The sequence below is a fragment of the Somniosus microcephalus genome, chromosome 23, assembly GCF_052327205.1.
Source record: "Somniosus microcephalus isolate GS21.2 chromosome 23, FLI_Smic_1.0, whole genome shotgun sequence".
NCBI classification, from domain to species: Eukaryota; Metazoa; Chordata; class Chondrichthyes; order Squaliformes; family Somniosidae; genus Somniosus; species Somniosus microcephalus.
This window is the reverse complement of record NC_141009.1, coordinates 30792670-30819673: the sequence shown is the minus strand read 5'-3', so window position 1 is coordinate 30819673 and position 27004 is coordinate 30792670. Positions and strand designations below refer to the sequence as shown.

The 27004-nt window shown below is 43.1% G+C and overlaps 1 protein-coding gene across 1 annotated transcript in view; it reads left to right on the top strand.

The window, feature by feature from the left end:
* Positions 1-17761, top strand: part of lhx6a (LIM homeobox 6a) — a 60166-nt gene extending 42405 nt beyond the window's left edge. Inside the window, exons 6-9 of the mRNA XM_085965717.1 lie at positions 1762-1862; positions 2630-2725; positions 10112-10286; positions 13775-17761. Of these exons, the coding sequence (XP_085821843.1) occupies positions 1762-1862; positions 2630-2725; positions 10112-10286; positions 13775-13854 (452 nt within the window). The 3' untranslated portion in view covers positions 13855-17761. The remainder of the gene's footprint in view (positions 1-1761; positions 1863-2629; positions 2726-10111; positions 10287-13774) is intronic.
* Positions 17762-27004: the final 9243 nt, after the last annotated feature.

Genomic DNA, 27004 nt, shown 5'->3' with positions numbered 1-27004 from the left:
GCCTCAATAACTGGCGAGTTCACTTACAGTCTTCTTTAGGTGTCGCTCTGTATTGTGTTCGTTTCATACCCTGTGTTCTTTCTACTTAACATTTCATGTTGGTGGGATAACCCATTCATTAAATTTATCAGCAAAACAATTACATCAACATAAACCGTTTGTTTCAATATAACATTAACATAGCAAATACATTTTCAGTACGAATATGCAATCTTTACACAAACCTTTTCCTCAATATAACCTATTTTTGCAATAATTAAAGTAATAACACTTTCTTAGCAGCGAATGCATTTGACACAATTTCGGTCACAGTTGATTTGCGCGTTATTTACAGATGTCAAAATAACAGCCCCCTCCCTCTTTCAAAAGTGCAAAATAACCATGTTAGAACAATCCCGTCGCATTTTTGAAGTGCATTCCAGTATCTTAAAGTTGGCTATTCGCAGTTTAAAGATGATGAGAGAGAATCAGAAGTGTGTCCTTAAATTTGCAAAGCTGGCAGAAACTGTGGTTTTCTGATGTTCCGAATGCAGCTGGATTTCAGTGTCCTTGACTTGATGCATCCATGCAGGACAATCACAATTATTTTCATCGTGGAGGTGGTTTACTTGTTTTAGCTACATTTTTGCTCATTTATTTTATTTTAGTGACTTTCCCTCTTGTTCTTTGTAGGTACACGTCCCAATTTCTAACCTCGCTGTTTCCATCTGCAGTTACTCCATGTATTATTTCCGTAACAAAGGTGCCCACACATCCCAGGAAATTCCTATGTCCGCCTGCGGTGTGGACCTTTCTCTGTCAGAACCATGTTGTTTTGTTCTTCTTATGTCATGAGGTTCTTTTAGTGCATGAAAGAAAGACTTGCATTTATATAGCGCCTTTCACAACCACCGGACGTATCAAAGCGCTTTACAGCCAATGAAGGGAAACGCGGCAGTCAATTTGTGCACAGCAAGGTCCCACAAACAGCAATGTGATAATGACCAGATAATCTGTCTTTGTTATGTTGGTTGAGGGATAAATATTGGCCAGGACACCAGGGATAACTCCCCTGCTCTTCTTCGAAATAGTGCCATGGGATATTTTACATCCACCTGTAAGAGCAGACGGGGCCTCGGTTTAACGTCGCATCCAAAAGACGGCACCTCCAACAGCGCAGCACTCCCTCAACACTGCACTGAAGTGTCGGCCTAGCTTTATGTACTCAAGTCCCTGGAGTGGGACGTGAACCCACAACTGTCTGCCTCCGAGGCGAGTGTGCTACCCACTGAGCCACAGCTGGATATGGTGGATATGGGAATCCCTTTTTAAATTGATTGCCTTTACTAAAAATCAAAGGAGAAAAAGTTCACTATATTCACTTGAGCAGGGTCAGACTGGGGTGAGTGGGGAGCCATGCTGGAGGAAACAATGTTATCCCATCCTGAACCCCAGGCATTATATATTCTGTCTGTTACTAGTTATTTTTTAACTGTATGTTATGTGAGCAACTCCCCCCACCATTACTTGGATCCTGCTCTGTGAAATTTGAGGCATTGTTTTACATAAAGTACAGTACCATTAGGTACAATATATTCAAACCAAAGACAAGCTAATTCCTGATAAACTAAAGAAAGACTTGGAAAATATGTTTATAACTCAGACTGACGTAACCATTCCTATAATATTCAAGTTTGTAATTGTTGTGTGCATCCTGTCTTACCGTATATCACAAGATGGCCTATCACATATTTATTTATATATTTTATTTTTGAAATTCAGGTAATGGGCTGACCTTGGAGGGAGCTGTACCTTCAGACCAAGACAGTCATCCCAAACCAGCAAAAAGAGCACGGACGTCATTCACAGCAGAGCAATTACAGGTAGCATTGCGGCAGGGATCCCCGTCTCTCTTACTGCGGGGCAGTCCATTTAAGATCAGACACTTTCCAGTTATGTTGCTACTTCTATTCCTGGAGCATACTGAATGAATATCACTGCCGTCTGTCAGTGAGGAACACAGGATAACTAACCAGTGGGATAAAAATTATATTTCAAAGTCACCCATTGAATATTAAAGTACTTCCCCATTTAGACCATATCCATTCTAACCTCCATATTGTATAACCTCACACTTTTTGTTACATTAAACTGTATCTGCCATCATTTTGCCCACTCATTTATTTTGTTAATTTCCTATATAACATATAGCAAGCCTCTATACTACAGGCGACTCCTGTCATACCTGAACTGGATGCAATATATAACAAATATATTCCTGGATAGCAACCCATCATTTCAGTGAGACAGTAGTGAAAAGATATACATAAATACAGTGTTTATTCATAGAGGGGCCCTCATTTACTGAAGGGACAGTGAACCCAAAATGATCTAAATCGGGCAAAGTCAAGTATTTGAAAGTTGATCAAAGTTGCCCTTTTGAGGTCATTTCAGATTTTGAGTCAAATTGAATTCTTATCCCTTATAGTGACATCTAGTACCAGAATGTAGATCCCACACCAGCTGCTTTATTCTCATTGTCTTTTCCTTTAATAGATACAAATTGATCTTAAGTGGGAGACACTGTCTTACGATCCTTATATTGAACTCTGCCTTTGCTGACAGTACCTTTCTCACTATCTGTGTACAGGTGATGCAGGCACAGTTTGCACAAGACAATAACCCTGATGCACAAACGCTTCAGAAGCTTGCGGACATGACTGGGTTGAGCAGACGTGTTATCCAGGTATGAATAGATTCATGTAATGAAGAATGTGTAGATGCTCACGAGTTGGGTAGCTGCTGGAATTACTTGCCGGTGAATAGCTCACTGCATTATATCAAACAATGAATACCAGAAGATGTGTTTTTTTTTGTATAGATCACTAAGAACCACATGCCCTAATAAGTAGTGGGATGATTATTGATGATGCTCATTCTTATTTTGTGGAACTATAGCCCAGCAGAGCTACAGTCACAGCCAGTTCCCAGCATTTGTTTCAATTCCATTATTTTGGCTGCCAGGGTTGATTTTCACTGCAGCAAACACTAAAGATGGGATTTTCTCTCATTAACCAGGAATAGGGGAATAATTCCTGTGTTAGCCTGATACAGTGTAAACTTTCAAACTGAGCTTGGTTTTTTAAATGTTAGCCTTACCTATTTGTTTAAACATTTCTAGGCACCAGATGCAATGGGGAGGAACATAGGAACAGGAGTAGGCCCTTTAGCCCCTCGAGCCTGTTCCACCATTCAATGAGATCATGGCTGATCTGTGACCTAACTCCATATACCCGCCTTTGTCCCATATCGCTTTGGCTAACAAAAATCTATCAATCTCAGCTTTAAAATTAACAATTGACCCAGCATCAACTGCAGTTTGTGGAAGAGAGTTCCAAACTTCTATCACCCTTTGTGTATAGAAGTGTCTCCTAACTTCACTCCTGAAAGGCCTGGCTCTAGTTTTTAGACTATACCTCATAGTCCTAGGCTCCCCAACCAGCAGAAATAGTTTCTCTCTATCTACCCTATCAGTTCCCCTTAATATCTTGAAAACTTCGATCAAATCAACCTTCTAAATTCCAGGGAATACAACCCTAGTTTGTGTAATCTCTCCTCGTAATTTAACCCTTGGAGTCCAGGTATCATTCTGATAAATCTACGCTGCACACCCTCCAAGGCCAATATATCCTTCCTAAGGTGTGGTGCCCAGAGCTGCTCATAGTGCTCCAGGTGTGGCCTAACCAGGGCTTTGTATAGCTGTAGCATAACTTCTACCGCCTTGTATTTTAATCCTCTAGATATAAAGGCCAGCATTCTGTTAGCCTTTTTGATTAATATCTGTACCTGTCTATGACATTTTAATGGTCTATGTACATGGACCCCTAAGTCTCTTTGGACCTCCACTGTTTCTAGCTTTTCACCATTTAGAAAGTACTCTGATCTATCCCTTTTAGGTCCAAAGTGGATGACCTCACATTTGCCTACATTGAAATTCATTTGCCACAGTTTTGCCCATTCGCTTAATCTATTAATATCTCTTTATAATTTTATGCTTCCATCTGTTAGCTTGTAGAGATTACCAATCTCTTTCAAATTATCAGGAGCGACTGCAAACCAATATGGTGGGAATATTGTGTTAACCAGTGTATGAGAATAGAATAGAAGGTATCTTTGGGAATTTAATGATTCATTCCATGGTACAATAGTCTGATAATGAAATAGTTAGTTTTTCATAGCTAAAGCTGCATGAACAGCATGAACATAAATAACTGATAACAAGCAGTTATGTACATCTGATGGCTAAGAATGGTGGCATAGTGGTTAGCACTGTTGCCTCACAGCGCCAGGGTTCGAATCCGGCCTCGGGCGACTGTCTGTGTGGAGTTTGCACATTCTCCCCGTGTTTGCGTGGGTTTCCTCCGGGTGCTCCGGTTTCCTCCCACAGTCCAAAGATGTGCGGGTTAGGTTGATTGGCTATGATAAATTGACCCTTAGTGTTAGGGGGATTAAATACGTGGGGTTACGGGGATAGGGTGGGATATGTGTTGGTGTAGGGGTTACGGGGATCGGGTGGGATATGTGTCGGTGCAGGCTCGATGGGCCGAAATGGCCTCTATCTGCACTGTGGGGTTTCTGTGTGATTCTGTGTGTGAATGGCATGCCTGACTCCAAACTAGGGAGGATAGGGACAAGGGAGATAAGAGAAATTCTGATGGGTAGGCCTTCAAAACGTATAAACAATAAAGCATGTGTAATGGTTGTGAAGACCCCTCTTGGAGGGAGTTTAAGATGGAATATAACACATTAGCTATACAGCAAAAACATACAACCGTCACAATCAGCTGGTACTGGTCCCGATCGGACAGACAGCTGGCGTGCGCGAAAATTCTCCGGCTTATGGCCTTTCTCCCTCTCGTCCAGAACTTCCAAGAATGGGCTGAGTCTGCTCCTGGAAGAGTGTTAGACCAGCCTCACTCTTGTATGTCTCTCCCCTCCACCATCTGTGCTAAGGGCTTTTCAGGTTTTTCTCTTATACCTTTTTTAGGGGTGAGCCTGATGTAAAATATGGACAGGACCATTTAACCTGTAAGGTCTCTTCCTAAACCTAGGTGCCCAATGGCACGTCGAGTTCTTAATCTCAACTTCAAGATTAAGATCCACCCTCCAGGAGGGGTCTTCACAATCATTACACATGCTTTATTGTTTATACGTTTTGAAGGCCTACCCATCAGAATTTCTCTTATCTCTCTTGTCCCTATCCTCCCTAGTTTGGAGTCAGACATGCCATTCTTGGCCATCAGATGTACGTAACTGCTTGTTATCAGTTATTTATGTAGCTTTAGCTATGCAAAACTAACTATTTCATTATCAGACTATTGTACCATGGAATGAATCATTAAATTCCCAAAGATACCTTCTATTCTAGTCTCATACACTGGTTAACTTACGCATTTTGAAGCAGTTTTGTTAGACAAAGTCAAAATCCTAACATAGCATTATAATATGGTTATTTGCAGTAATGGAAGAAACATAGGCATTGGGCTTTGGTTGGTCAAATTAAAGATACATAAAACAACCTTTCTAGCACACAAACAGCAGACAGCTAGCTTGGAAACAAGGTCATATGTGACCGTCACAGTGCAAAATGTTATAACATCCGCAGGGAACCAAAACATAAGCAAATTCTAAGCATCTATCCAGTTATTCTAACACCAGTATGAAGAGATTTTTTGTCTCACGTTCTAATACCATCATGTAAGCACAGCATTATTCGTGTCACAATTTTATCCGCATAACCATATACATTTTGGACACCACTGATTTCTAACATCTCACTTTCAATTTTGCACACATTGTGCCAGCTCTAAATTGTTAGTTCGATGATTCAGTTGGAGGGTCAGACGTTTCAAATAGCAAGACTATTTGAAGGACTATTAAGACCAGACACTGGGAAATCACTAGGCCTGCTGATATCATTCATGCCCAGGGATGCTGGCTGGCATTATAGGCTACTCCCCACCACTCGTGGTCCCCTAATTTTCTCAACTTGAGCGTTAGTTATTAGGGAGACTCAGAAATGAAGATTTCCCCCTTTCTTACAGTCCACTCCTTTTGAGGGGGAGGAGCAACCTCCGACCCCTCACTCAAATTCAATTCACTGTTCCGGTGTTCCAATTCTGCCCCAACTGGAGTATCTTCTGTTCCTTCTAACTTTCCTGATCTTACCCCACCTGGGGTATCCTCTACGTTGCTTCGGATCTTCTCTTTCGGTGTGCTCAATTAATTTGTTAGTGCTGGTTCGTCATAGGCATGAGTACACAATTAGCTTATGCATCAAAGTCTTACTACACAGGTTACATATGTCAAATACACTATCATTACAAGTTGGAGAACTACCACTGATTTCTACACATCTACACTGCCAGTTAGAGTACCTGCCCATTATCCCTACTTTCTGTCTCCTGCCACTCGGCCAATTTCCTAACCAGGTCAATAATTTCCCTTCAATTCCATGAGCTTCAACTTCAGCTAACAGTTTCTTGTGAGGGACTTTATCAAATGCCTTCCGGAAATCCATATAAATAACATCCATAGACATTCCCCTGTCCACTACTTTAGTCACCTCTTCAAAAAATTCAATCAGGTTTGTCAGGCATGACCTACCTTTCACAAATCAATGCTGGCTCTCTCTGATCAGCTGAAAATTTTCAAGGTGTTCAATCACCCTATCCTTAATTATAGACTCTAGTAATTTTTCGACAACAGATGTTAGGCTAACTGGTTTATAATTCCCTCTCTCACTTTTCTTAAATAGCAGAGTGACATAGGAGGGGGTGAGAGTTAGGATGGTGCCACTGTGTTACCATTCAGTTAAATGTAAATTGTCCTGCTCATAAACTTAGGTCAGTATATTCCAGGATATTATACCGGTTAACAATTCTTTAACCAAATCATGAGATGCACAATCTAAGTCAGTTAACATCAACTCTAAAACCAAAACTGATTTTAAAAAATTCGATTTTAAATCTGCCATTTCACTCTAATCTGCATTACAACCTGTGGCACCCTTTAATAGTAAAACCACAGACATTATAGTTTTATTCAAGAGGCTATTAACACCAATTGCATGGAAGACAGAGTTTTGTAAATGGTCTGGCCCCATATGCAGTATATGAATTGTGATTCATGCTTACGAAATGCAACAAATATTCGAAGTATGGGTATAATAGTGGAATGATCCCACTCAATCTGCATATATTGGCATGGTTGTGAACACAGTACCTGACTTGGCAGTAGTGCTATACAGCAGACATCTCTTAAGATATGGATCATTATAACTCAGACGTGCCTCTGGTGCTCATGCTATTCAGTTCACAGCCACTCAGTGCGATGTTTTCTATCACCTCTGTTTCCTGTCATGTGTGATCTATATATACGTGCTATGTTAACACTTACTAAAGATCCACTATTATGCCTTTAATCTTGTAGGGACTGTTTTTTTTGAAAAAAGCATTTTTTCAACTATTAACTATTTTTCAATTTCTGTGGAATGTAATATAAGTAAAAACATATTTCATTGGAATATAATATAAAGTGATCAGGGTTGGAAAATTCCACTTGTCAACCAGCCTGGGTTGAGTTACCTTCCAGCCCTGGATGAACTAAGAATCAAAGCAGACTCCAGTGCAGTGAGTTCATCCCTCCAACACTTTGTTGTCTGGTTCTGAGCTTTCTGGCTGCATTTGATCAATGTGGCCCATGGCAGCTCTTCCCTATCTAGATCCTCTTCTATTTCCAAAGCATATTTTGTTCCTCTGGATTTATTTTTTCCAGTCCAATTCATATTGTTGGTGAGCCTAAAGCTAATTTATGTCAAATTTAGAAAAATCTTCCAAAGTGACAAGAAATATTTTAAATGAAAATTCCAGCTAGGAAGGAATTACACATCTCCAGATTCCAAGAGTTATTTTCATCACCTTGTATTATTCAGCTTTCATGACGAAAATGATGGAACACAGTCACAAGATGGGAGCCAAGATCCAGGGAGGACTAACAGTGTTGTAATATGCTTGTTAATATTATTGTATCTGTTTGCCATATGTCTGATAATAATTACCATCTCTCAGGTAGAGAAACAATCTTTAACTAGAATTATGGGAGTGGATGTACTGTTTAGAATTGCGGTTCTGCTATGTTAGGGAATTTAAATCCAAACTTCTGATTCTAAATATTATTTTCTGGTTTCCAAATCTGACATCCAGCTATGAATTTGGAATGATATTTTTCAGATTCACAAATCTAAATTTTTGACTCAGATTCTTTAACAGTGCAATCAATTTTTGTTGATAATATCAGGGAGTTTTCTCTGAATACTCAGAGATGATGTTTAAAGCTTACCTTGGTTGGAACTGTAGTACAGCAGGAAAGAAAAGGACTAGATCCAAACTAGAGTAGTTTGAACTCAGAAGTGGCTGTGAAGCTCAACCCTGGCTTGCCATGGCTCCAGTAAGTAGGTGAGCTTTGGAGATCACAGGTTCCATGTTCAATCCCTGGTCTATGCTAAGTTAGCTGACCCCAGCTGGGATAGGGGTGCTCCAATTGGCACCAGCACTTGTGGGTTAGGGTTAGGGAGAGGTAAATCAGCCTATGTCCCTGCTCCTGTTATCCGACATCCTTTACTGGAAAGTGCATTTGTGTGAAAACTCTGCTGCCCGCGTCCTAACTTGTACAAAGTCCCATTCCCCCATTACCCCTGTACTCACTGAGCTACATTGGCTCCCGGTTAAGCAACACCTCGATTTTAAAATTCTCATCCTTGTTTTCAAATCCCTCCATGGCCTCACCCCTCCCTATCTCTGTAACCTCCTCCAGCCCTACAACCCTCTGAGATACCTGCGCTCCTCTAATTCTGGCCTCTTGAGCATCCTTGATTTTAATCGCTCCACCATTGGTGGATGTGCCTTCAGCTGCCAAGGCCCTAAGCTCTGGAATTTCCTCCCTAAACCTATCCACCTATCCACCTCTCTCTCCTCCTTCAAGGCACACCTTCAAACCTACCTCTTTGACCAAGCTTTTGGTCATCTTGACTAATTTCTCCTTATGTGGCTCGGTGTCAAATTTTGTTTTATGACCCTCTTATGAAGTGCCTTGGGACATTTTACTATGTTAAAGGTGTTATATAAATACAAGTTGTTGTTATTGTTGGATACCCACCCTTGAGCTACCCGGTTCCCATTAACTTTGGCTTTTACACAGGCTTCTGAATGGGCGGCTGAGCTTTAAATATGCAAATCAGGGTCCGATGATGTCATCAGGCCATGACTACATTTTGAACTCGGGCCTGAGCGGGGAAGCTACTGTGGTTTTCCTGGGCTGAAGAGAGTCGGGACCTGCCGGGGAGATGAAGAGGCCCAAATAGATACGTTTTTCACTTTCTTTTGTGGGGCCAGGAGGAGCAGGAGGGCTTGTCCAGGCCCCACAAGACCACCCGTGCCCCAGACCTCTCCACCTCTCTTCCGTCCCGTGAGACCCTCCCAGATACCCATTCCACTCACTTCTTTGAGTGCTTGTCGGCGGCCATGGGACACACAAATTTCCAGAGGCCAGCAGCTGCTTCCCAGCAACTTCCAGTCGGGCGGTAAGTGGGCTGGTGGCATGTTAATGAGGCCTGGGAGTTAAAACAGCCATAGGGCTGAATTGTGCAACAACAGATGAATTTCCAACTCTCCTCCGTATCTACCCACCCAGAGTTAAAATTGGGGCAACAAAAAGGATGCATGCACAGAGCTGCAGTCGTACTATCTGTCCATCTGAGGATCAGGATTGTTCTTCACATGGATGTACATTATAATTCCCCCTCTCCTCAAGTTGCAGTCCTCAATATTATTCATGTTTATGAATAAATTATTAATTGCTTTGAACATGTACTGAGTTGTGTTCGTATTTGTACTTGGTAACTAATTATATTTAAGCAACTTAATAGAGGAGTTTTAGATTTCATTTTTTTTTTAAAGTTTGTTGGACAAACCCTGTAGTCATGTGCACAGTTGAAAAGATTCCTAATCATTGGGCCCCATCTGTGGCTCTCACCGTGGCGTACCGTGATGGATTGTATCTGTTGCTATTGCAGGTCTGGTTTCAAAACTGCAGAGCGCGGCACAAAAAGCATACTCCACAGCACGCAGTAGGTCAACCAGGTCCCCCTCGGTCACGCCTCCCTCCGTCCCTACCAGAGGACATTCATTACCAAGCTTTCAGTCACCATGAGCGGACCAGGATGGTGGCACTTCATGGCTATGTGGAAAGTAAGTAGACATGTGTTACATTCTGTTCCACTTGAGTTTGCACAATATTCTACAGAGTACAATATTCTAGAGTCCTCCTCATTCAGTTATGTGGAATTCTTTAAAGTGTATCAGCTTTGGGAACAAGTACATTAAATAAATTTAAAACAGAGATAGACAGTTTCCTAGCTGATAAGGGAATTAAGGGTTATGGGAAGCGGGCAGGGAAGTGGACGTGAGTCTAGGTTCGGATCAGCCATGATCCTATTGAATGGCGGAGCAGGCCCGAGGGGTCGTATGGCCTACTCCTGCTTCTTATGTTCTAAGTACAGATTTTTTTAATTACATGTAACAATTAAAGTGGAACTGTATTCTATTGAATTGAGCACCTTTAAGTATTGTGTCCAGTTCTGATCATTCTAGCCCCGAAGCCAGTGAAAGGGAGTGTCCTGAAACTGATCCCTGGCATTAAAGGGTTAAGTTATGAGGAAAGATGGAAAAACTGTGACTCTTCACCCTTGAAAGGCAATGACTGAGAGGGAGCCTTTAAAAGTATATCGGATATTAAATGGTATAGCAAGGTAAATCTGGAGCACGACTTCACAGTAAGCCATTACAGTGGGCTAAAACTGATGAAAGTGATGTCAGGAAGAATTTATTCACACAGAGCGATCATCATTTGAAATAGAATTCTGGGTTGGGGAATGAATGTGAAGAAACTCGATTCATTCTTCAAGATCCAGTTGGATGATGTAATGAGGGGGACTGTTGAGGCTGTTTTCCTAGATGTGTGAACTAAGATGGGCCCAATGGCATTCCTCATCTGTAGTTATCCTGTGATGCTGTGAATTGCTGCATAATGTTATCGGTGCACTTTGATTGGACATTACTACATTTGTGCAACACTTACCTAGTCATGATGTCACTGAAGTTAACTTCATGATGTCACAGCAGTATCGGCTAAACAAAATGTGAGTCCCCAGGCTATTTCTAACCAGCAGTTTCTATCCTGTTTATGCTGTTAATTATAACTAGGAGTGCTTCCAATGGCCGCAGAATGAAACAGATTTTCCCAGACTTGTAGCCATTGGTTGTCTGTAGAATTTCTTTTGCACAGATCCGGGGAGAAACTGTCCTGAATCCTTCCTTATCTGGAGGCAGTTTGAATCAAGGCACTGATGCGTAATTAAGGCTCTTTTCCCTTGAATATAGGCTTTTTGTTTCTTAGAATCCAAACACATTGGGCTGGATTTTCTCAATGGGAAGCTTTTGGATGCAGGACTGCTGCTTGCCGGCTTTCAATCCCGCCTCCATCAGCTTCTGGCCAACCAGCGGGATTTTCCCCTGATTGACCTTGTTAAGCCCGCGCAGCAGGCTCAGCAGGCCAATTAGGGGGAAGTCAATGACAGAGCACGTCAACGTCAGACATGTCATCCGTCAAGAACTTTTGAAAGAAGAAATGTCATCATTTGACAGCTTTGTGAAGCTGTCAAACACTGACATTCTGTGTAGTTTGATGAGACCTTGTGTTCAGGACTCATCAAACTTTTCAACTTTGCAGAAGTCAGCTGGCTGTTGGGTCGGAGGATCCAACAGCCAGTCTGTGATCTCTACAATGGAGATGTCGGGGACTACGGCTCCACAGTGGCTGAAGGCTGTAGGGAGAAACAAAGGTAAGTTAACATTTTCTAACACTTTACACTCACCTCACATACTTACCACTCCACACTTGCACCCATCACTCACCTCTACATCGCACTTTCAGACCCCTCTGACCCCCGCAGACCTCCGACTCACCTCCTACACCCCGGCGGGGTTCCACCAGGTCGGGAAGCCCGCACTTCAGCGCCAAAAATAGGGATAATCCTATTTTCTGCCTGTTAACTAACTACCTGTTAACAGGCAGTTAATAGGCTTTAATTCCTTCCTTACTCCAAGGAGACGGGAACCAGGGCCGGGCGGCTTCCCGCCTCCTGGCAAGAGGGCACGGAGGCGGGTTTGCCATCCGCCCCCAAATTCTGCAACTTTCCCGGCAGTCCCGCCTCCATGGGACTGAGAAAATTCAGCCCATTGAGTATCAATACCTCTGTTAAAATAACAAAGGAATTTCACACAAATGCTGTGACCCAGATTTTCAGCCTATTGTCTAGCAGTTTTAGAGCAGGACGGGAATAGGAATAATGGCGATTATGTATTTCACCAGTTCTCTGGGCCTAGAAATTCAGTGGGCCTTGCGCCCACTTAGCGCCTAAAGAGGTCTTCTGCGCCGGCGGGGTTGGTAGCGCGGAAATTGAGTGCAGCGTTAATGGCGGCGGTAGCCAGTAGCGCTGCGCCGGCACCGATGACGTCATCGGTGTGCGCAGCGCCCCGGTTCCGCCCCGATGCCGGCCCGACGCCCATATTCAGTTGCAGCCGCCTCTTCCGCAGCGGCCGCAAACAACGTTCGTGAAACACGGCCTTCATGCAGCGTTAGTGGGGCGCATAAAGGTGGAGGTGCGGCCGGCCGTTTTTTCGGCGGCCGCCTGCCCACACCTCCCTCCCCGGCCTCCTACACCACCCCCCCCCGCGGCATTGGTAGCTGATTCCCGCGAGCCCGGCACTTCTCCGTGGTGCCGGGCTCATTTGCCGGCAGAATCCAGCGGTGATCTCACGGCTGCAGGCAGCTCCTCCTTAAGAGAAGGAGGAGGCCTGCAGTACCCCAGCCTGCCGCACCGCATCGGGTGGCGCAGCGGCAGCTGGAGCGCTGAAATTCACTTTCAGCGCCCCAAGCGGAGGCGGGCACACCCTGGAACAGCGCCCGGTTCCGACTTGGGGCGCTAAAAGTGAATTTCTGGCGGGCGCAACGGGCTCCGGGCACTGCGCAAACTTTTGGGCGCAACTGAGCTGGCGGGGCCATACCTAATTTCTAGGCCCTGATGTCTGAATTGAATATTCCCACCCATATTTTGGCAGATAGATTAATTTAGATGCTTTAAAGCCACTAACTGTGATTATCTTCATTCACGGGATGTGGGCGTTGCTGGCAAGGCCAGCATTTATTGCCATCCCTAATTTCCCTTGAGAAGGTGGTGGTGAGCCACCTTATACAACTGAATGGCTTGCTAGGCCATTTCAGAGGGCAGTTAAGAGTCACCCACATTGCTGTGAGTTTGGAGTCACGTATAGGCCAGACCAGGTAAGGACAGCAGATTTCCTGCCCCCAAAAGAACCAGATGGGATTTTACAACAATCCAGTAGTGTCACAGTCACCACTATTAGTTTTTTATTCCAGATTTATTTAATTAATTGAATTTAATTAATGTGGTGGGATTTGAACTCATGCCTCTCAGATCATTAGTCCAGGCTTCTGGATTATTAGTCCAGTAACATAACTACTATGCTACCGTAACAACTATATAATGCTTTAACCATGTAATGCTTCCTACAATGTTAATGTGACCTTACACTTATGAATCTAGTCACTGCTGTATTCAAATGTATTGGCATATTTGCTCTCATTTTATTTTTAGGTCATCCATTTTCAGTATTGACAGCACAGTCTATTCCACACCAAGCTTTGGCTCTGCCACAGTTGCCAATCAGCCGTTGATCCCTCTACCGAAAAAACAGTCTTTGAAGAACAGATGGCATTCATGGATCGTGTGTCGAGCAAACATTTAATTCGTAAACCCCGCTTGTGTACATTCTCAGTCATGTGTTAAGATGCTAGGACCTGTCTATATGCTGTTCACATTGCTTGGTTTTCAAAATTGTATTGAATCCAATTAATTGTCTAAGGAAACAAAAACAGAAAATGCTGGAAATACTCAGCAGATCAGGCAGCATCTTTGGAGAGAACAGACAAGTTAACGTTTCAGGTGATGGGCCCTTCATCAGACCTGATTTCCAGCATCTGCTGTATTTTGCTCTTTGTTCATTATCTAAAGAACATTCTCACTAGTCCGTAGGCTGCACCTTTTTAGTTCTTGTCAGGATAAGGACCGATGTCAGTGATAGAGAACAGTGTTAGCCCCCATCTTGTTTCTCGTCACAGTATTAATGTTCTCCTACATCAGAGTTGGTCAAACCAGCTGGTGCATCAAATCACCTCCAGCATTGCATCAGGAACACAACCTTAGCCTGAGCTGAGAAGACTTTGAACTTTCTTTGACGTAGTCCATTTTCTTTATATTGACAATGCAGCATGAAGGCGTGTTATGCATTATGACTCATGTCCGCAATATTGGCAACAACTTGTCACCTTTAAATATCTTGGCCGAGTATCACACATGTGGACCCAATATGGATGGTTTATTTGTGCATTTTTTGAGTTGGCACTTTTTTGACTCCCAAAATCACATGACACAATAATGGCTGAGTTAAACATTCCTTCAGCCCACCAACTATGAACCATGGACACAGTACTCTACTCCAGCTAGAAAAAAATCTACATAATTCTCTCTCTCACACGCACTTTCTGTGTCTCAGACCTTCATTTCAAAATAACTTGCTGATGAAAACTTTCCCTCCTATTTTCTTTTACTCCACCACATGTACATCAGCCAGTCCAGATCAACACTGTGAATTCACTCACTGCCATGTGAATGCATCACCACACAGCAACAGTCTTGTGCCACGTTGAACACCCCACACAATAACACTATTTTGCTGCCTTCATTTTTCAGAAGTAATTTAAATAAACTGTTAAAATCAATGATGCTGTGTTTTAAACAAGGTAATGGGCATTTGCTGGTTTACAGAAATATAAACCAGGAGAAAATCAGGCCCACAAAACTCATTCATCCCTTGGGCTCACGGATTATGCACTAATGGCTCTCGGTGCTTTATGGTGGCTTATTGATTTAGTAAACAACAAACTTCATCATATATCACCTATTAAATTATAGCTACAACCAATAATGTCCAGTTCAGCTCAGTTGAAATGATGTTATTTAAATTCTGAAGTAAGGAACTCATCAGAAATAATCTTCCTTACCCATCTCACTGCATTTGAACAAGGCGTAATGATTGTGTTTCAGACCAGCCCAGTTAAGGCCACTGGCTGTAATTTGTTGTACAATGTTTTATTCATGTGGCATGAATTAATGATGTCTGAACAGAAAAAGACGCCTAAATTAATTGTTTCCATTTGTTCAAATAATAATGAAAGGAACATGATGTCAAAGTTCCATGTGAGCAGTGTAAAGCCATTTATAGGGTGAGTCGGACTGGTTTGTCTGTATTGTAAATATGGTCTGCAAAGGGTCGCTGCCCCAGCGGCCCAGTGAGAATGATAGACATGCTTGGGGAGGCTGTCCTTCTGGCCTAGTTGGTAAATGCATCACCCTCTGTGATACTGCAATAAACAGACCAAAGCTTCTAGGTTTGAACCCCAGTCTGTGCTGTTTGGTGATCTCAGATAGAGCGATTTTCCTCAGTTGACCTGAGCTAGGGAGGGGGTAAATCAGCAAAGGATCCAGTTCCAGACTGCTACCTGGTGGCCTGTGTTGGGAAAGTGTGCCAAGTGTGAGGAGAGGAAGGTCCCAGTGTCGAATAGCCTGCGAGCACTCTTGTCTAGAGTCACGGATTTAAAAATGATCACTTGGGTGGGCTTATGGAACCATGCCCCATTAAGAGTCGAGGCTTTCTTGAGAGGAGGAAAGAAATGGTGAGAATCAGGGGGAAATTGAAGCACTTGGGTAAATACTATTTTTCTCTAATTAATAGAAACAAATTAACATTGTTTGCCAACTCTCATAGTGAGGCGAGTGAACTATGTTAACATGAACCGTGCAAGAGACGAGAAATGGCCAGAGGCCGCAGCAGAATAATTTGTCGCACATTTTAGTGAAAGTAAACAATTCTTACCCAATTTGTCAATATTCATGGGAAATGAAATAATTTTAAAGGGTTTCTGCTGCTTCGTTCACCTGAGTAATCAATCCCATTTGTTTCTAAATGCAACCTGCTGTTCTACTGCCAGAACTCGCCAGATCCTGGGACCTGCGTGATAGTGACACAAAGCAATAGTGACAAAAACATAAACTCGGGTTTTAAAGGTGAGATTTGTGTTTTTAAACATTGTAAAAGTGTATTTCACACTTCAAAAAAAGGGGAATCATTCTGCTTAAGATATGTATGCCCACAAATCGGGTTTCATTGGCTTCAGTGTAACTTCTGCAGCATGGAAAAGCAGAGTCTCGCTACCGCGTAACCTTTTGACGTGTGGTCCACAGACCTCCCTTTCAGTGGGTTATTCATGCTGAGGTCGGTAGCTTGAGATCATAAGGAAGACATCACAATGCAGGAAGGACCGCCAAAATTACACCGTTTACTTGGGTTTTTCCCCCCTCAAACCTTTACGGAATTAACAGTAGCCACCTCCAGTAGGTTGAAATGGGAGGCAACCATCTCTTTAAATCAGGAGGATCATATCGTGTTTTCGGGGTAAGATTGAGGGCTTGAGTCATCCTGAACAATGCTTCGAAAATCAATTGAGTCCTTCATTCCTGGACTTTAAAATAGCCCAGAGTTTTTCTGGCATACTAGTGTAACATCCATCTATCTATTGCTTATCTGACTGGTAGCAGAGCCATTGTGAGCATGTATACAGTAGAGAAGGAGACGTTTGCTGTTCTTCACTGGGATAACTGTTATTTAGCCGGCTAATGGTTCACAAATCCGGTTTTAGCCCCAATGCTCCTATTTTATCTCATGTACTTAGATCTGTGGGTCATCCTGTGCTTTAACTGGTAGCAGTGACTAATAGAGGATGTGGATGAGTTGCTGTCATGTCTGGCTGGCTTGAGCGGTGAGGAAATAATAAGAGCTATGGTATTAGCGGAGTACTTTGTCAGCATTTCACACATTTTACCATAAAGGAAATCAAGTTGTGTAGATCTCACATTTAGAACACAATGGATCAACAAGCAATTCCAGCAAGCGATGTATCAGCAATTACACAGGATTAACCACAGAACGTTGAATGAATCATCGTACCTCATACAGACAGGTTTTACTGTTCATCATTCTATGTCTAATGAAAATGTAAAGGTTTACAAGGACCATCCAGGCTAGAGCAAAGAAGCACAATGACAAAATTATTTTGTTTTAATAAAAAAATGTAATTGTTTACTTCTTTCCAAACATACTGTCTTCGTATGTACAACTTTGTAACCTGAAGAAGGAGGTTTCACTCTAGTTCTTGGATTATGCTGAAGCATAGACTCATGTCTTGTCCTATGTGTTCTTGTACATAGATGTTTAAAGCGTTTTTAATCCAAATGTAAATTGTTTGTTTTAGCATGTGATGATTAAACATGTCTTGGCTTACAACAATTACCATTAAAAAATGGATGCTACTTTTAAAATGTCAAGACACTGTTAATCAAGTATTTATTGTAAAATATAAACTTCTGTAAGCACTTTTAAAATTTTCTGTTTTTGTAACATTTAGACTTTTATTGTTGTGCATTGTTAATGTATTATTTGTGTGATTAAATGCAATAAAAGAAGTGCTGCCACTTTGATGAATTCAAGCCTCTGCTAATATCATTTTTGTTTTAAGTTTTACTTTTCTCCCCCAAAGTCTACCTGCATCACGCACCTTCCTGATCTGAGAAGATAGGCCTTCATCAATCTCACTGGATAAATTGGAGCTGTAAAAGGACGGCCCAGGGCTGGCCAGGGACAGGGGACTGAATTTGGATGATCAGCCATGATCTCATTGAATGGCGGAGCAGGCTCGAGGGGCCGAATGGCCTACTCCTGCTCCTATCTTCTATGTATCTATGCCAGGCAGCATCCATGGAGAGAGAAACAGAGTTAACGTTTCAGGTCGATGACCCTTCGTCAGAACTGGAAAAAAGCAGGAAATGGAAAGCAAGATTAGGGGCTGGGAAAAGGGGGAGGGGATGAAAGAACAAAAGGGAAGGTCAGTGATAGGATAGAAAGCAGGAGAGATTAAGAGACATTGAGAGACATTAAGAGATATTCAAGGCGAGAGGAGGTGGTAATGGGACAGGTTAAGGAACAAAGGATGGCTCTAGAATGAAGGTCCTTCATTCTGCCAGCACAATTCACACCTCATCTAGAGCCATCCTTTGTTCCTTAACCTGTCCCATTACCACCTCCTCTCGCCTTGAATATCTCTTAATGTCTCTCAATGTCTCTTAATCTCTCCTGCTTTCTATCCTATCACTGACCTTCCCTTTTGTTCTTTCATCCTCTCCCCCTTTTCCCAGCCCCTAAACTTGCTTTCCATTTCCTGCTTTTTTCCAGTTCTGACGAAGGGTCATTGACCTGAAACGTTAACTCTGTTTCTCTCTCCATGGATGCTACCTGGCCTGCTGAGTTTTTCCAGCGTTTTCTGTTGTTATTCCATATTATGTATATGTAAGGAGTGTGATGGAATACTCGCCACTTGCCTGGATGACTGCAGCTCCAACAACACTCAAGAAGCTCGACAGCATCCAGGACAAAGCAGCCTGTTTGATTGGCACCCCATCCACCACCTTATGCATTAATTCCCTCCACCACTGGCGTACCGTGGCTGCAGTGTGTGCTATCTACAAGATGCACCACAGCAACTCGCCAAGTCTTCTTCGGCAGCACCTCCCAAACCCGCGACCTCTTCCACCTAGAAGGACAATGGCAGCAGGCGCATGGGAACACCACCACCTCCAAGTTCTCCTCCAAGTCACACACCATCCTGACTTGGAAGTATATCACCGATCCTTCATCGTCGCTGGGTTAAAATCCTGGAACTCCCTCCCTAACAGCACTGTGGGAGTACCTTCACCACACGGACTGCAGCGGTTGAAGAAGGCGGCTCACCACCACCTTCTCGAGGGCAATTAGGGATGGGCAATAAATGCTGGCCTTGCCAGTGACGCCCACATCCCATAAACGAATAAAAAAAATATTATAATTAATCCCAGTTAGACACTGGTTTGGACTGACTTTGATCATCGATTTAGCTGGGTAATTGATGAATTATTTCACCCTGCTCCTCAGTCTGTTAACTCCAATTAAACAACAAGGACAACAAACGGTGAATGCGGATGATGTCAGCAAGGCAACTAACTTGTAGAACCACTCCTCAGACTGATGGTGTTGAGCAGAGTCAAAATAACACAATCACTGTGTTAGTGACCACGAGTGTAAAAGTTAACAGGATCAGGCAAAGGGTATATATGCTTTTTGTGCTTTAAATCACAGAACTGCTTCATGTAGAAGTAGTTCTGTAAAATGCTGGTGATTTCAGTGCTGTGAAATCCAGCTCAGTCACATTGCAGGGCAGATTTCACAACTCCAGCAACAACTGAGATTTTGCACATGTAGTCGTTTGCTGCTACTGGTGCCACAGGGGCTCTGGTGGAGCCCGAGAAAACCACATTTTCTGTTTATTATCTAAAGCATGCCCACTTTCCAAGTGCTGAGTAAAGAGTGTGCATTTCATCATTTCAATACAACCATTGTCGCGAGTTATATACATATAAGAGGAGCAAAGTGTCTGACTGGATTATAAACTAGATTTCTTGTGTGTGCTCAGTATAACACACACTAATGCATGAATAATGCCAACATTACTATTGACAGTAACAAACCTCAAAGTACAGATGTAGGTTAAACTTCACAGTTATTTAGAAATCCGTGTGAAATAAATCTGTTATAATTCACACTGATCAAAAGAAATACAGAAAAAAAGATAGATCCTTTAACAAATTAATGGTGTGCAGCAGACACAAACCAGTGTCACATCATTTCCACTTTTAAACCATATATTACTCCCTCCTGGACAAAATATTAGAGGGACAATTTTCTGGCCCCAGTGAAGAGGTGTCAGGATTGATTTGCAGTATGCGTGCGTCCTGCAAACTTGTTCAATGATTGATTTTACACGGCCCGCTAATTTGCATATGAATAGTGAACTCCCTATCCAGACTGGGCCTGGGGCCAGGGGCTCATCAATCGAGAGAGCAGGATATCCTGGGCAGCAGCAACTGTTAAAAGGCTGCTGCTGCAATTTAGAAGGAAGCAGCTTTGTGATGTTGCAAAGTGTCATTTTGGAACTCGAATGACAGAGGTAAGAAGAGTCCACCTTCAAACTTCTCCCTTTGAAGAGATGTAATTGAAGTGCAGCAAAGGAGGGCTTGGGGCAGAAGGAGAGGCGCTTCACCACACAGCAGCTTGAACTACATGCGAAATGAGAAAGAAATTTGCCAGCCTTTGGAAGGTAAGCCAAGGCAAGCCTAAAATGTGCTTACTGAAAGTATATATATGGTCATATATATGGACACATATATATAAAGTATATATCGTCCAAGGCACAGATGTTCCTCTCAGCCTGGTGTAGCTTGATTGAAGCCACATGCAAAGCAATCAGACAATCTTTCAGCTCTTTTACTCATGCATATTCAGGCCAGATTGCTGTAGGACAAAAGTTGTAGCTGGCACTGAAATATGGAACCACTGTCTTTGAATCTTTAAAAGTTGTGCCCACAAAGCAAGCTTCCAGCAAAGTGTAGGTGCATGATGTATGGCCATTGACTTGCGCACAAGATGGGCAGGATAAGCTATTGGGTGTAATTTCTGTGCTCTTTCAACGTCCAACATCTCAGCACTTTGTATCTGCCTGCAAGAAAAGACTTGATGGGAGGAGGGCCCTGCGATTGCAGGCCCTTAAACAGATCAGGTCTAGTAGCATCCTATGCTTATTAATTTCCTCATACTCACTCACTTATAGACATGCACTCCACTATAGCAGCATGACGTAATAATATATTGGCATGCCAACTCTATTTTCAAAAGGTTCCCACTGTCACCATTCTAAACTACATTTCCCATCTGTTTCTATAGGTGTCACTGAAAATGATGATACAGCTCCTAGTACCAGCAAAGAAGTCAGCACCTTACAGCACCCTGCGACACTCAGTCCACCTGGCTCATGTACCAGCATAGCTACATTCACGCTGGAGATTTAGCTAGTCAGGTTGCATTGAGAACACTGAGCTCAAGTGAAGAGGAAGAAGTGAAAGCAGCAGTAAAGAAAGAGAGACTTGCATTTATATAGCGCCTTTCACAACCTCAGGATGTTCCAAAGCACCTTACAACCAATGAAGCACTTTTGAAATGTAGTCACTGTTGTAATGTAGGAAACGCAGCAGCCAATTTGCGCACAGTAAGCTCCCACAAACAGCAATGAAATAAATGACCAGATAATCTAACTGCTGACTGGAATGCCAGTTGAGAACATATAAGAACATAAGATGTAGGAGCAGGAGTAGGTCATTTGGCCCCTCGAGTCTGCTCCGCCATTCAATAAGATCATGGCTGATCTGATTTTGGTCTCAACTCCACTTCCCTGCCCCTTCCCTATAACCCTTTACTCCCTTACCATTCAAAAATCTGACTATCTCCACCTTAAATATATTCAATGACCCAGCTTCCACAGCTCTCTGGGGAAGAGAATTCCAAAGATTCACAACCCTCTGAGAGAAGAAATTCCTCATTTCCATTTTAAATGGGTGCCCCCTTATTCTGAAATGATGCCCCCTAGTTCTAGACTCCCCCACGAGGGGAACCATCCTCTCTGCATCTACCCTGTCAAGCCCCTTTAGAACCTTATATGTTTCAATAAGATCCCCTCTCATTCTTCTAAACTCCAATGAGTATAGGCCCAACCTGCTCAACCTTTCTTCATAAGACAACCCCTTCATCTTCGGAATCAACCTCCGGAGTCCTTCCTCAGCTGTCAAGCCAGAAGATTGGTACCTCACATCAGAATGTTGACATCAGAAGGCTGCTATCTGAGCACCAGTGCTTTATATAGTAAAGTTGAGAATATGCAAAGCACCCTGCAAGGTCTGACAGCAACTGCGGAGGAATCTCTGCAGGGCCACTTAGCAAGAACTGCAGTCCATCATAGAGTGCAGGCAATTCCAAATGCACCTGCAGGGGAGACCCATGACAGAAGAGCCTTACCCCAGTTATGGGTCCCAACTTGAATCCTCTGGCTTGAGACTCTGGCTCCCAATGTACAGAGGTCTCTCTTGTCCGAATGCAAATACTAGGAGACCAGCTTGAGAGAACCTTGATGCAAGGCTTCACATACCCAATTTCTGGCTAGCAGTGTGTTCCCGTGCAGATCATTGAACATGCTGAGGGAGTACCTGGCAGCAGGTGAATGGCAGGAGTATGCACAAAGGGGGCAGCTGTCTCTCGGTGATGCCACATCGCTACCACCCAGCCACGTCAAGCAAATGACAAAAGAAATGGTGGCGGAAAGCAGCCAGCAGCAGTGAGTCCACTTTTTGTCACTTTCTGTGGCATTGGACAACAGTTGCAGGACTAGTTCATGGCCTGGCAGAAGGAGGTACAGGGTCACCTCCATTCGAGAATCCACCCATTGACATTCAGCAGTCAGACATCTTACCCTTCCACTGGGGAAACACCTAGAAGGAGCAGTAGAATAGGTTCAAGAAGACATATACCATACACAAGGAGAAGCACTGGGGAAAATATTGTTAATGCCACAAACACTGCTCACTTGTAGGGAAAGAAAATGGTTATATTTTAATTCAACTTTGTTCAGAGAGTTAATTTCTAATGGGACAAAATAAGGTAACAGTAGCTGATAGGATGGGGATGCATGGTAGTTGAGATCTTCTTATCATGTCCACGGACAGTCTATACATAGCCCAGCCAGAACTGGACACATTTTTGCGCCTTGTTGTTGAATTCGGCAAGATCTGCAACAGTGCAGGGTTCCTCTAACGATGGGCATTGCAGGAGATGTTGCATAGTCTGTGCCTCAGTTCCACATTCACAAGTTGTTGGGCTGGTTGAATATCCCCATTTGCTTAGTGACACCTTTGAGCAACCTACACCGGTCCTAAGTCTGTTAAGGCACTTCCAGGTTGCCCAGTTGCAATTAGCTCCTGGGGGAAGGCTTTCATCAAGTTAAATTTCCATCGCTGGGGGTTGTTCAAGACTGGCGAGCCGGTCTTTCCACAAGGCGATGCGGGCTACAGATGAGGTTGATTGTAATGGAACAACACTTCATGAAGCTCTTTCTTGACTTTAGGCGGCTGGGTGTAGGTGTATGACAATGCAGAGGGTGTCTCTCATCTGATGTTTGACGGAGTCGCTCTTTCTTGCTGGCTACCGTTCTTCTTATATCAGGGGGAGCGATACCCGCCAGGATATATAGGTTGTTGGTGTTTGTTGGTTTTAAGCAACCTGTGATAAATCGGCAGCTTGCATTCAGAACGGCATCCATCTTCTTGGCATGAGTAGACCTTTCCCATGCAGGGCAGGCGTATTCGGCAGTGGAATAGCAAAGAGCAAGTGCACTGGTTTGCAATGTTTTCGGGCTTGCTCCCCATCTTGTGTTAGTGAGCTTATTCAGGATGTTGTTTCGTACGCTTACTTTTGCCTTTGTCTTCTCGATGTGGTTCTTGAAGGTGAGGCATCGGTCAAGGGTGACTCCTAAGTAGATAGGGTGCTCGCAATGCGTCAGTGTTGCTCCACACCAGGTTACTTTCAGCTGGCGTTTGGCTTCACGGTTTCTGAGGTGGAATGCACAAACTTGCGTCTTTGATGGGTTTGCGCGAAGGTGGTTTTCTTCATAGTAGAATTTTAGTCCCTCCAAGGCCTCAGAAAGTGTTTTCTCCATGGTGTTAAAATCAGTGCTTTGGGCAGTGACACATAAGTCATCAGCATATATAAAATGGCGTGTAACACCGCCTATAGGTAGTTGAGATAAGGTAGGGGATAGTGATGGGCTGGTGGCCATTTTGCCGCTGTTTTGTGCACATGTGGAAAGGATTGGTTAGGATTGGGCAGCTAAGCTAAAAGTGCTGACATTTAGAACCTGGAGCATTACATTTCCTGGTTGCAACTAGAGTTGACTAGTGATTTCTCCCACCTTGCTCTCTATGGCTGCTGCTGCTAATGATTGAGGCTGGGCTTCTTTGTCCACCTGCTGCATGTTAACTCCTTTCTGAATTGCAAAGCTGTGAAGCATACAAAAGACCACGCTGATCTTGGAGACCACATCAGAGCTGTACCGCAGAAAACCCCAGATCAGTTCGACCTTCTGAACCTCTAGTTTAACGTATCAGTAGTATATTCAACAAGGATCCTGGTGAAGACATGTGCTTCATTATATTGGCATTCTTCTCTTGTTCATGGTTGTCTCAAGCAGATCACTGGCCAGGACTGTCGAGAATATCCTTGGTTTCCAAGGGCTCATTGACATATTCTCCTTCCTCTTTCAAATAACAGTGGGTTAATAGATTGGTGTAAAATGAAAGCATTGTGATTACCACCAAGGTGGTGCGTATTTACATAGGAACAGGAGTAGGCCAATCAGCCCCTCAAGCCTGTTCCTCCATTCAATTAGATCCTGGGTGATCTGTACCTCAATTCCATTTACCTATCTTTGATCCTTATCCTTTGATACCCTTACCTAATAAAAAATCTGTCAATCTCAATCTTGAAAATTTCAATTAACCCTGCATCCACAACCTTTTAGGGGAGAGAATTCCAGATTTCCACTGCCCTTTGTGTGAAAAAGTGCTTCCTGATTACGCTCTTAAATGGCCTAGCTGTAATCTTAAGATTGTGCACCCGTGTTTTGGATTCCCCTACCAGCAGAAATAACTTGTCTGTATCTACTCTATCAAATCCTTTTAGCATTCTAAATATCTTCGTTAGATCAATCCTCAACCCTCTAAACTCAAAGGAATATAAGCCAAGTTTATGCAACCGGGTCTCATCATTTAACACTTTAAGCCCTGGTATCATTCTGGTGAATCTGCACTGAACCCATTCTTCCTGAGGTGCGGTTCCCAAAACTGAACATCACACCCCAGATGGGATCTGACCAAGGCTCTGTACAACAGAAGCATTACTTCCTCCATTTTGTATTCCAATCTTCTGGAGATAAAGGTTAAAATTCCATTTGCCTTTTTGATGACTTTTTGTACCTGTGCACTAGCTTTTAGTGATTTGTGTACCTGGACACCCAAATCCCTTTGCTCATTCACAGTTCCCAGTCTCTCGCCATTAAGAAAATATTCTGATTTGTCTTTCTTGGATTCCTCACACTTCCCCACATTAAACTCCAACTGCCACAATTTTGCCCACTCTCCTTTCTATTCTGTTGTTTCCCCACCTTGGACATCCTCCTGCTCTATGGTTCCTTGGTTAGCATTCTGGCCATCCTCTCCGCAGCCCAATGTTCCCTGTATGCAGCGCAGCTGTGCAGCGCTCTAGGGAACCTATGCGGCCGCCTTGCTGGCTTCTCAATACAAAGCCCACACAGCGCCTTAAAGGGGCTGCGCAGGGTCAAACAAAATTGGAGGGAACATTGCCGCAGCCGCCTTCTTTATCCCCAAAGGTAGCAAGTACGTCGTACCTGTTTGACAGGACCAGTTTCTGTGATTCCTCCTTCCCAGCCTCCACTAGGTTCCCCCTACCCTACTGACTGTCAGCCCCACACTCCTCTTCCTGTACCTGTATCTTTCTATGTGGTGTGACTGTGTTCTGGAGTAAACGATCGAGATATTTCTCCCCCTCCCTTAAATGTCGGAGTGTCTCTGACTCGAGCTCCAGCTAAATGACTCAAGAGGTAAACATTTCCCACAGGTGTGATCACCCAGGACAATCTCACTGTCCACAAATTCCCACATTCTGCAATCCAACACACTTCCAGTGCTGCCCTTATCTATTCCGTATTTATTTTACAGTAGTTTTTATTTATCGAGTGCTGATTGCCCTTTTGTGCTAAATTACGATTCAGCTGGATTTGGTTTGGTGTCTATTAGTTATTTCTACTTCTCAGTTTAGTATATTTGGCCTATTGCATCCATTTACTTAAAGTTTAAAGTTTGGTTTTTGCCCTTGCCCCTTCTGCATTCGTTTTTTAAAGTTAAGTTGTCCCTTAATCTACTATAGTTAAATATTAAAGTGTGAATAAAAAAATGGAACACTTTTATTCCTCAGGCTCTGCCACTCATCCCTCTGTGTTAGCTTTGACGTCACTTTTCAGATCCTTCACTGTTTGTTTCAGCATGTCTCTGCTCGGACTCACCCATTTTTAGTTGACTGGGTCACTTTCTTTGTTTTAGTGGTGTCCTCTGCCTGGGAGTAGTGCACTTAAAGTGATAGTTGTTCTGGTGGCATTGGGCTCATGCCCAATATAGGCCCAGGTAAAAGTGGTTACAAAGTTCACCCTTGCATCCCACCAGGATAACTGAAACAGACTTGCCCAACCTAGAGTTCCTTTTTACGTTGGAAAAAGCAGCAGCAGTAGTTTGTACTTTAACTATTTGACGAAACTGAAAACCTTAGCATTGCCCAACATGAAAAGGTTTCACACAAGTGACAAAAGGTTCTAGGGACGTTTTTAGTAAGGAAGAAGGATTTTGACATTTGCAGGTAGACTACTGCACCAAAAACTAATTTAAACAGGTCAAAAGTTCACTGCCTTTACCAAGTACCTCCCTTTAAATAATGGATGACTAAAATTTTAATTCAAATCACACAAGCAAGCCCCTCACTGCATCTTAAATGGTTCACAAGCAGAATTGTAGATGGAATGGAAGATAACTAATTTGTTCTTTTTGTGGCTCAAATGTTAGACACTTCAAAAATCTCCTATGACCTCAAGGACATTGTACTCAGGCACCTGTACACTTCTATGGGTGCAGATCAAATTTCAACTTCCACATACATAAATTTACAGCACAGAG